General features: G+C 44.3%; 1 protein-coding gene across 1 annotated transcript in view; it reads right to left on the bottom strand.

The window, feature by feature from the left end:
* Positions 1-12,018, bottom strand: part of Mypn (myopalladin) — an 89,630-nt gene that overhangs the window by 64,763 nt on the left and 12,849 nt on the right. Inside the window, exon 3 of the mRNA XM_023716170.1 lies at positions 11,749-12,017. Within this exon, the coding sequence (XP_023571938.1) occupies positions 11,749-12,017 (269 nt within the window). The remainder of the gene's footprint in view (positions 1-11,748; position 12,018) is intronic.

The following is a 12,018-nucleotide window of genomic DNA, read 5'->3' as shown; positions in this document are numbered from 1 at the left end:
AAAAAAAAAAAAAAAAAAATCTGGAAATACATAAAACATCATAGATTATGACCCAGTTATTGTTTATCCCGAGAATTCAAGATTGGCTTTACATTATTCAGTTTAATATCATTTAACATTATTTAAATTTGGCTTACTGAAACCAATATTCTTTACCATGGTTAAAAAAAAAGTATGGGGAAAAGAATGACTTCAATAAATGTAGAAAAATATCTGGTAAAATTCAATACCCAAGCTGAGTGTGGTGGCACATGCCTGTCATCCCAGCCCTCTGCAGGCTGCGGCAGAAAGACTGCCGTAAGCTTGAGGCCAGCCTGGGTTACACAGTGATTTCAAGGTTAGCCTGAACCACGTGCTCAAAAAAACCAAAAGAAAAAACAAAAACAAAACAACACCACCACCAATCAATATTCACTCATGATTTTTAAAATCTTACTTTTCCTAGACATAAAGAGCTTACAATGAAATTCCACGTAACATCGAAACACTGAAAGCATTACTGCTAAGATTAAACATAAGACTAGAGTATTGAATATCATCTTTTCTCATTAACACTGCAGTTGAGGGTTTACCCAGCTCAGGAAGGTGAGCAGACGAAGTATAGACAGAGGTATGGAAAGAAGAGTGCTCAGAAACATTCACAGATAACGTGTCATGCGCTTAGTAGTCACTGGACCAGTAACATTTCCCAAAGGTGAGTTGTTGTATGAAATTAGAAAGGTTATAAAAGTTAGCTGCATTTCTCCATATAACATGGAATGGAAACTTTCAGGAAAGTAGCACTTATAGTGGCATAGACAAGGAGATAGCTTAGTAGAATATGTGCTTGCCTGGAAAGCTTAAGGTCCTGAGTTCAATCCCTGGTTCTGAAGAAAGAAAAAAGAAAAGAAAAGAAAAGAAAAGAAAAGAAAAGAAAAGAAAAGAAAAGACTTATAGTAGCATAAAAGTGAGATAGTGAACTGCATGGAAAAGTCCTCAAAAAACTTTTGAATAAAGCTAACCTAAGATATATAAGATCCAGAGAAACTATTATGAATCTTTATTGAAAGCTATTAAAGAATACATAAAGAAATGGAGGGGCCGGGGAGATGGCTCAGTGGAATAAGTGCTTCCCTGGCAAGCACAAAGGCCTGAGTTCAATCCCCAAAAAAAAAAAAAAAAAAAAAAAAAAAAAGAAATGGAAAAATATTCCATGCTTTTGAATATTAAAGCTCAATATTTTAAAGGTGTCAGATTCCCCTAAACTGGTCTACAGATTCAGTCTGCAAAAATCTCGTTAGATTTTTAAGCTTTTGCAGAATTTGATACGATGACCCTAAAACTTGTAGACCAAGAAGAGCCAAATTTTCTTAAAATTTGAAATAAAGAGCTGACCATATAAAAGTCTATTATTTTCCATATATTTGGAAATATGGAAAGCCCAGATATACAAGTCCACGGAATGTTGGCTGTGGCAGATTGTCACTAGAGATTAGCATGGAAACACACACTGCTCCATAAACTGGTGCTGAAACAACTGCCTTTATGATTTATTTTATTTTATTTTGAGGCAGTATCTCTCTATGTCTTTTAGGCTGGCTCATGGTGATCCACCTGCCTCAGCCTCCCCAGTGCTGGGATTACAGCCACGTGCCACCATGCCTGGCTTCTGATTTATTTATTTGTTTAAATTTTTTTGCAGAACCAGGGATTGAACTCAGGGCCCTGCACTTGCCAGGGAAGCGCTTATTCTACTGAGCCATCTCCCCAGCCCTTCTGATTTATTTTTAAAAAGGAAAAAATGGGTTCTTTGCTTTGTATCATATCCAAAGTCAACTTTTAGTGGACTGAGAAGTTAAATGTGAAAAGCAAAATTTAAAACCCTTCATTTTATTTTTTGTGGTACTGAGAATTGAACCCAGGGTTCTGTGTGCATACTATACCACCCCACCTGCCCTTCATGTTCTTTTTCTTTATTTTGAAACAGGTCGTCTTTGCTAAGTTGCCTGGGCTGTCGACCGTCTTATAATCCTCCTGCCTTGGCCTCCTGAGTAGCTAAGACAATAGGTGTACACCACCATCCCCGGCATTATAAAGCCTTTAGAAGACAATATACAAGAATATTTTCTTTTATTTATTAAGGTCAGGAACTTGTTAAGGTCAAGAAGATCTACTTATCAAAATATATTATAGAGGAAAAAAAAGAATATCTTATTTTATGTATTAAAGTGAGGGAATTTATTAAGTCAAGAACATCTACTTATCAAAATATATCATAGAGAAAACAAAAAGACAAATCAAAAAAGAAGAGAATATTTTCACAAAGTATGCCACACAATTTGTATCCAGAATATGTTAAAAGTCTCAAATATCAATAAGAAAAGAAAAATCCAATAGAAAATATAAACATGCCCATGATGGAAAATGAAAGCTCAATGGTCAATAAACATGAGAACAATGTATGACCTCATCCATGACTATGGAAGCAAACATTAAAACCTGCACGATATATAAAGCTCCATGCCCAATAGACAGGCAAAGCTTAAAACAGAAATGTTTACAATAATGTGGAACCACCAAAACTTTTACATTACATTAGGAAGGAAGCAAATTGAAACAACTCTTAGGAAAACAATTTAGAGTCATCATCATTATTTTCCGTTTGGTACTGGGAATCAACCTGAGGACCTTTGCTTGCTGGGCAAGGGCCATGCCGCTGGACTATCCCCCTGGCCGTTTGCTGTCACCATGAAGCTGAAGCTAACTGAGCTCTGCCAATGTGCCCAGATGCACTCAGACACCAAGAAGCACGTTAGAAAGCTTATAATGTCCTTAGCCAGGCGAAGAGTGACCCTGGAAGTGACCCAGATGCACATCTCTATTAATGTAGCTGCACAGTCAAGAAGATGCCTGGGTCGGCGCTGCATGCACGTTCGAGGGTAAAAGCAGAGTGAAGACCCTCTGGCTCCTGCTCTAGGAACCAATCACATAAATGTATTAATTTTTTAAAAGCTTACTAATTTTTAAACAAAAATTTCATCTTTATCTATTTTTTACTTAATAATTTTTAAACCCTTATATTCCGGAAACCCTAGCTCAGTGGACTAAGTGCCTGCTTAGGCAAGCACAGGGACCAGGATTCAGTCCCCTGCACTACACGCTGCATGGCCCTGGGCACACTGAGCCAGTGACCAGTCTGAGTGTGGTAATGCACGCCTGTAATCCCTGTGCTGGGGACACTGGAAATGAGAGGATCACTGTGAGTACGAGCTGCACAATATATGCCAGAAACCCTAAACTGACCTGCATGAAGTAGAGGCTAATGGCATTATCACAGTTCTGTAAAACAAGCGGGGTCTCACCCCGGGGTCCTAATTCAAGCAGTCAAGGTGCCCTGCCAGTTCACCTGCCCAGCACAGGCCCATGCTGATGCTATCGGCCCAGGGACCTGCTTTGCCTGGACCTCAGAATCTGGCCTCCCAACTCAAACTGTTTCCTCCTCACTCTTCTGTTTTGGCTACATCAGTTCCTCAACAATTGCCTTACTCCTTGAAAGGCCTCAAATTTTCCATTTCCTCAGCCTACAACCCTTCTTCCCATAGCCTGCCATGTTGAGCTAACTTGTAGTTACTCTTAATGTTTCTGATTTTTGTTTTGTTTGTACCAGGAATCGAACTCAGGACCTTGCACTTGTGCTGCTGAGCTATATCCCTGACCCCACGTCTCCACTGGAACACTACTGTTCAGGGAAACCTTCTCCAACCTGCCAGGATCACTCCTGGAGATCTTGCTCCTTGTCTGTGTCATTACCAGGCTTCAAGCTACACAAGGGCAGAACACGTATCCGCCTTCTTTGTTGCTTGAGCTTCTGCACTGACAGTTATATTTGGCACAGGATCAGACACTGAATATTTGTTGGCTGAGTGAATGAATCTAGATTTCCCCAAAATGTAGAACAAAAAGTCCCTCAGTTATCTAATCTGAAATTCTCCTGTATCACTTAAACTATTCTTTTTCTTTACAACTATGTCATCTTGTTTTTATTTCCTTGGCACATGTCCAGAAGTAGCAATAACAACACCCAACAGTCACCGTGGACGTCCGTATCTATATAAAGGTAGCTGTGTCTCGCCTCAGCAGGCTGTGTACGAGGAAATGTAAGGGGTAACCCAGCCAAACATTCCTGGGGAAAGAATCTGGAGTCAGGATACGGAAAGGGATCATGGCCATTTGCTGTGGATTCCCGCCGACGCTTTCATCTGTGTGTCACATGCGAATGCCTTTCACTATGTAAGAGTCCTCCTCCAAAGAAAGGACATCCAAGATTAGCGAGCTGCCACAAGCACTGCCCCCTGTCAGGCAGGCGACTCTCTGCTTATTAAACAATATCTACCCAATTTATTTGGAAATTGAAGCAAAAACAAATAGAAGCAAAATAGAAGCAAAAACAATTTTTCAACTTGATAAGTCAACTAGGGTTGCAAGAACATGGGTAAAATTTAGCATTACACATGAGAGTGTGTAGACAGTTGTCGCCTATTCTTATCTTCTCTTGCTAAAATAGCTAACCTGTTACTTTCTGTGGTGTTCCTATTTAGCAAACTGAAGCAACTTAGTGTTTTACTATTTTCTAGAAAGAATCTTGCAGATCAAAATCTCTGCTCCTGAGCTGGAAATGCCTCAGGGCTGCAGGCAGGGCTTCAACTCTTCACCCCACCCTCGGCAACCCCAATAACACTGATTTTATCTTTGTAATATTTGTGTGTAGATGTGTATATACTGTGTACTGGGGTAATACATGATGAGTTTTGGGGGACAGTTATTGCTAAAAGAAGGTTGGAACATACTCTTCCATTCTAGCACTGGGCTGAAATCACAACTAGAAAGTGGTTCTCAGTGCTACCTGGAGACATGGCCCCTTTGCAGATATCGGGACCTGGGAGCACTCCGCCAAGAGCACGGGGTGACCCGGTGGAATAGGGGTCTCTCAGGCTAGGCCCACACCAATCTTTGCAAAGGGTACAGAGAGGTTGCCAGCCTGACCCTGGCCACTCCTCGGAACGCGGCACCCCCCATCCTCACCCCGGGCGCATTTCCTCCTGCCCCATAAGTTCCCTCCGCCCTCAGACTCCAGTCTGCCAACCACCTCTGTCAGTCAGCACCTCCTCCTCTTTCCCGTTCCTGGCCAGTGGCTTCCATCTTTCTTTCTGCTATCCAACCTCACACTTTCGCAGTCTGTTTATGCTCATCCTGTGCATCTAACCAAGCAGCAAATCAAGCTTGATTTCTTCCAAATAAGGCTGTGTGCAGGGAATTAGCACAATGGGGGGAAGCCTTTCAAGAGAATGTTCCAGAAAAATTAGTTAGATTAGAAAGGGCCGGAGCTGTGAGATGACTTAGGAAGCTGTGGTGGGGCTGAAATGGTTACCAGCACCCTTTTTGCTCTTTCCCACTACAGCCATTTCAGCCCCACCAGAGCACCCAAGGCCTCAGATTCCTTCCACAGTATCCTAAGTCAGTCCACAGCTCCGGCCCTTTCTGATCTAACTCATTCTTCTGGAACATTCTCTTGAAATGCTTCCCTCCATCTTGCTAATTCCCTACACATAGCCTTACCTGGATTCCAGACGATCTGGAAAACAAGCCTGAACTTTTCTGCTTTCCCTTCAAGGTTCCTCAGAATCATTTGGCTTCCAGTTAGGCCAGTCTCTCCCTGTTGTATGAAAATTCTCTTCCAGGGCTGGAGAGATGGCTCAGTGGTCTAAAGCACCTACTTGGAACAAGCTTGGCAAAGCACAGGGACCGCAGTTCAATCCCCCAGCACCACATGCCAGCCAGCCCTGCCCCCTGGTGGGCTGAGCTGCCCCCCCAAATAAATAAATGTTTAAAAAAAAAATCTAAAAAGAAAATTCTCTTCCAGTGCCGGGGTCTGCACCCTTCTGTGACCATGTGGAAGTGTCCTAGCCTGAAAGGACTCCTCCCTTCCAGCCACCTCCTCAGTGGCATCTCTGCTAGTTCCTGACCTTATGAGGTCAGACGTTGTCTTGTGTCTTCTGAAAACACTTGCCTCTGGGCCTTTGGTTTCTTTTTTATTTTTCACTTTTGTTTCTTGAGACAGGGTTTTGCTATATCATTCAGGCTGACCTCAAACACATGGTGATCCTCCTGCCTCAGCCTCCCACACGCTGGGATTACAGGAGCTTTCCCTCATACCCAGCTGGAACTCGTTGTGGTTGAGAAATGGGAAGGTGAGTCCCTGGAGGTCCTGTTCTGCCCGGTTCTGTTGGTCCTGACCTTTCCTAAACCATCCTATGTCCAGACACAGGTGGATGGGGCAGGCCTAACTAACTTGTGCATGCTGTAACTCGGTGCCCCTGGCTTCCAGGGCTGACCAAAGGCTGTGGCACTAGCCCACTAGGCCAAGGGGGAGACTGTCACTAAGGCAGCCTCAGCACATCTGGCTTGTTCAGAGAAGGGCAGAGGTTGCCCTGCGTCCTTCGGTTCCAGCCCACCCATTTAGGCCAACTATCTCAGTACTGACTGAAATCTAAACTGGAGGGCTGGTGAGATAGCTCAGCAGACTAAATGCCTGCTTAGGGAAGTGCAGGGGCCAGGGTTTGCTCCCCAGCACCACATGCCACACCAGCCCCGCCTGCCACAGAGACCAGGATGGTTGTGCACATCTGTAATCCCAGCACTGGGGAGGCTGAAACAGGATGATCATTATGAATCTGAGCTTCTTAGTGAGACCGTGTATCAAAAAAAAAAAAAGAAAGAAAGAAAAAAATATATATATATAAACAATAACAACAAGTCTAAACTGGAGTTTTGTTTTCCTATTGCTTTTTAAGAAAAAAGCAAACAAGCAGAGCACCAACTCCTCTCCTAAAGGAAGAAGACACTCATCAGAGACAAAGGAGGGTGGTAGGGCAGTGGGGCAGCCAGCTGCACCCTCACGCGGGGGTGGGGGCGTCCTCGGGCAGACAGCCTGTGAGCTTTGGCTCAGAGCTGAGGCAAGGGTCCCGGCAGGAGAGCGTTCCCCCTAGTTCTTTCTTCATCCCTGAGTGAGCAGTGTGGGCCAGCAGCTGTGCCGCATGCTCAAGATCAGAGGCAAAAGCACCACACCTCTGTCTTCAAGGAGGTTAGCTGAGTAACCTGACTGAACTCCCTAGGCCGTGGTGTGAATAACAGTAGGTATGCTTTAGGTCGCTTTTTGTTTTGTTTTATTTTTTGACACAGACTCTTTCTATGTAGCGCAGGCTGGCCACAAACTCAAGGCAATCCTCCTGCCTCAGTGCTAGATGTCAGGTATGTGCCACCATGCCTGGCTTATTGTCCTCTAATGTGACCATTTCATAAGAAAAAGACAAGGCCCTGTTTATACACTGAGAAAAAACATGTGATGCAGTAATAAAGTTACATTTTAGTGGTAATGAAGTGTTAGGGAAGTACAGTGCCTCTTCTAGGGCTTTAAACCCCAGTAATCTTTACAAAAGTAACACATAAAACCCAGACTCTTCACATGTTATTTTAAGAGTTAGCGAATGTTGCCCTTCTTAAAGCTGGTTCCAAGCTTTGTGGGCCATAAATGTGGACAGGATCCCTAAAGTACATGAAGTAAAATCAGAACACAGCCCAGACCAGTCAGGAGCCCTGAGGTGGATTTTCACAGCCCTGACAGAAAGGCTGGCTTGGAGAGGCCTAACAGAGGAACACACTAACCCATGCTTCCTCAGCCACACTGTGGAAAGGCTTTTGAGCATTAGGGACAAGAGTGCCCATCAAGCTGATAATTGAAAATTTATAATAAATTTGTTTTTCTTTTTCCTTCTGGAGACAGGGTCTTGCCATGCATTTCAGACTGGCCTTGAACTCACTATGTAGCCCAGGCTGGCCTTGAACTTGCAGTATCCTCCTGCTTCACCCTCCCAAGTGTAGGGATTACAGGTGTGTGCCACCCAATGGGCTATAATAAATTTAATACAGGTAAAATGAGCCTGTGCACTGTTCTAAGTCATACTTTATTCTACTTTTATTCCATCAGCCTTCATACGGTTATATGGCATTCTTGAAGAGCCAAAAAATACCACAGGTGTTCACTGATACAGACCTTAAAGGCAGAGTAAGCTCTTCCTAGGAAAATTCAGCATCCAAATCGAGATTTGTCATAAGTACGGAATTCACACTGGATTTTGAATCCCTGGTACAATGAGTAGAATGTAAAATATCTAACTAATAATTATATTAATCACATGTCAAAATAATTTCTTTATATATGACTCAATACTTTTTTATTTTGGTGCCAGGCTTCAAACTCAGGGCCTCCTGCTTGCCAGGAAGGCACTGTACTGTTGAGCTACATCTCCAGCCCCATGCATGCATTATTAATATTAATACAACCTATTTCTTTTCTTTTTTTTTTGTACTAGGGATCAAACTCTGGACTCTGCCATGCCAGGTAAGGTGCTTGTGCCCCCAAGCTATCTCCCTGACAAACATGCATTTCTTTCTTTTTTTTTTTTTTTTTGGTGGTGGTACCAGGGATTGAACTCAAGACTTCAGGTAAGCTCTTATTCTCCTGAACTATCTTCCTGGCCCCAATATCATCTATTTCTTTTCACTGTTTAAAAAATATGGCACCAATGCTGGTATAAATATAATCCCAGCACTCTGGGAGGCTGAGGCAGGAGAATCACAAGTCTGAGCCCAGTCCAGGTGTCATGGTTTGTGTCCAGATGTCTCCTGAATGCCTCATGCAGTCATGGGCAGGCTGCTAGAGTTTATGATCGACTCATGGTCCAATGCTGGGACTATGCGTGTGAGTACCATACCTGCCTGGGGTGGGCAGCCTGAATGCAGTATAAGACAGGCAAAGAGGCTTGCTCACGCTGTTCTTCCCTTTTCCCTTTTTTTTTTTTTTTTTTTTTTTTTTTTTCTGTGATCATGAACTATCGCCCCCTGCCATGTGTCACTCTGCCTTGGAGTCAGCTGAGTAGGGACTGAAAGCTCTACAAACTGCGAGCTAAATAAACCTTTCCTTCCTTAATCCTGGGTGTTGGGTATTTTGTCTCAGAAAGGAGAGAAAAGTAACCAAGACAGAATTTGGTAACAGGAGTGGGGTTGTTGTGATTATACCTGACTATGTGGTTCGAGAGCCTTTGGAAATGGCTTGTGTGAATATCTGGAAAGGTTTGGAGATTTTTGACTGAAAGAGAAGTCCTAGAATGCCTTCAGCTATTCTGTATTGAAGATGCTGGTCAGTGCTAAGAAGACTGACAGAAATCCTGCTGGTAAAGACCAGGAAATGGAGGTTTCTTCTGGGAAGGACTGTGTTGGGTGCTTAGCTCCGATGATGTGTGTCATGGGTTGGCAGAAAGTTTGTCTGCATTCTAATTCTGTCCAGAGACTTTTCCTTGGACTGAGATTAAGGGCAGCAGACTCATTAATCTGGCAAAAGAAATTTCAAAGCAGTCTCACATTGAGGCAGTGGCATGGTTATTGTTGGGCGCTTTTAGCCAGATCTATGTTGAGAATCAAGAGCAAAGAGCACAGCAGAATGATTTAAAACATTGTGAGTTTGGCCAGAAGGGAAGCTCCAGTAAAGCTGAGGACTGCAAAGAAAGATCTTACGAGATTGTCATTGCTGAGAAGGAACAAACAAACAAACAAACAAGGATGACTTGAGGGGATCACAAGAAACAACAAGTCTCCATTATTTGTAGCCTCAAAACTGTAAAATGAAAGGCTTTGTTTTAAGGAGAAAGCCAAAGAATATCATGTTCTGGAATGACAGCAGCTGCACCAGGTTCCAGAATGGCATTGGCATGGGGAATTTGATCCTCAGAATCAGATTCTCCACCTGTACAACCAAGAGAGAAGAAAGCCTGGCTACTGCCCCAGCTGGCAGCAGATGTTGGCATCAGCCATGTGGCACTGGTTTTAGGTTAGGTACATTCAGAATACAAGAGTTCTGAGGTTAAGAAGGTTTCCATCCAGGGCCGGCCAGATAGCTCAGCAGACTAAATGTCTGCTTAGGCAGGTGCAGGGACTGGGGTTCAATCCTTGGCATGCCATGCTGGCCCCATCCCCAGGGTGCACTGAGACAGTGACTGAGACTGGGCATGGTGACATGCACCTGTAATCCCAGCACTTGGGAGGCTGAAAACAGGAGGATCACTACAAGTCCCATCTGTGTAATAAGACCCTGTAGACTCTGTACTAAATACATTAAAAAAAAATTTTTTTAAAAAAGGTTTCCATCCAGATTTCAGAAAAAGGCCTGGGAAGCCAGGCAATGTGTCCCTGAGAGGGCAGTGTGTGAAGCTGTGAGTGTGAAGTCAAAGGTGCAGCAGAGACCCCAGAAAATTGGAAAAGGCAGGAACATGGGTCATCTAAGGAAAGCTGCAGGGAGGGAACGAAGCAGGCCTAAGAGGGAAGCCATGGGAGCCACAACCACCAGAAGTGCTGTAGTGGGGCCACATGGAGCTCACACTTGCCACAGATTTCCTTGGGTGTTGAAAATGGAACTACAAGACTTAATGTTTGCCTTGCTGGATTCTGGACTTGCTTTGGTCCCAATGCTTTGTATCCCTTTGTTTGTACCTTTTGGAATGGTGTTATTTACCTTATTCCATTGAATGTTGGAAATGTTTAACTTCTCTTTTGCACAGGGGTTCACAGCTAAGAGTTTGTCTTAGGTCTTGGAGAAGACTTGGGACTTGGACTTTTAAGCACTGCTAAAACTGTTAGGACTTTGGTAACTCTGGACTAAGATGCCTTTTGTATAAAGAGATGAACATGAGTCTTTACGGGCCCAGGGATGGAATGTTATGTTTTTCGTCTAGGTGTCCCCCCAAAGCCTCATGCAGTCATGGGGCAGCTTCTAGAGCTTGGGATTGATCCATGGTCCAGTGTTGGGACTCTGGGTGTGAGTGCTACACCGGCCCTGGGGCAGGCAATCTGAATGCAATATAAGACAGGGAAGAGGCTTGCTCTCTGCTCGTCCCTTTGCTCTTGCAGCTTTGCTGTTTTCCGCCACCATGAACCGCTGGCCTCTGCCATGAGCCACTCTGCAATGGTGCCAGCCAAATATGAACTGAAACTTCCACACATTGTGAGCTGAATAAACCTTCCCTTCCTTTATTCTGGCGTTGGGTATTGTGTCTCAGCAATGAGAGAAAAGTAAGCAAGATACTGAGCAAATAAGCAACTTAATGAAACCTTGTCTCAAAAAAAAAAAAAGCCTGGGAGATGTAGCTCAGTGTGAAGGTCCTGTGTTCAACCCCAGTACTACACACACACACACACACACACACACACACACACAAAGTGGCTACTAGAACATTTTTCAAAAAATTATTTGTACTAGGGATTGAACCCAGGACCACATAAACATCCTTTAGAAACAGCTCTAGAAAAATTTTAAATCACATACATAGTATTATATTTCTACTAAACACAGAGGCTTTAGAACACTGGCTGTTTTTCTCAAAGTGTGTATATAATTTTTGTAGTACTGAGGAATGAAACTAAGATCTTGGCATTGTGCTGTATCTCCAGCCCAATTTTTCTTTCTTTTCTGAGTAGTTCAGACTGGCATTGAACTCACGGGACCCTCCTGCCTCGACCTCCCAAGCGTGGGATTGCGGGTGTGCATCACCCCTGGCTGAGAGTACGTAAGTTTTGGAGCCCGAAACTTAACGGCAACACTCAGGGAAGCCACGGTCAAAGTAAAGCAACCGCCAAACACCTCCATCGGGGCCTCTTTACCTTACTTGAGGCGGTGGGATTCCCACCACTATGCAGTCCAACTGCACTCGGGTTCCTTCGGGCACTTCTCTGCTCCGCAGCTTCTGCGTGAAGCGCGGAGGCTGCCCCAGAGGCTCTTCGTAGTACAGCGAGGACGGCGACGACCCGGGGGAGGCGTCCCCGCCGCCCGCCTCCTCGGCCTCACGCCTGCGGGCCTCGCGCCGCTCGAGCGCGTGGTTCACCTCGTTGTCCCTGCTGGCGGCGGCGGCGGCGGCGGGGACGGGCACGGGG

Source organism: Octodon degus, unplaced genomic scaffold (assembly GCF_000260255.1).
Source record: "Octodon degus isolate 3935 unplaced genomic scaffold, OctDeg1.0 scaffold00046, whole genome shotgun sequence".
NCBI lineage: Eukaryota > Metazoa > Chordata > Mammalia > Rodentia > Octodontidae > Octodon > Octodon degus.
Note: the sequence above shows the minus strand (reverse complement) of the source record. Positions and strands in the feature narration are given on the sequence as shown.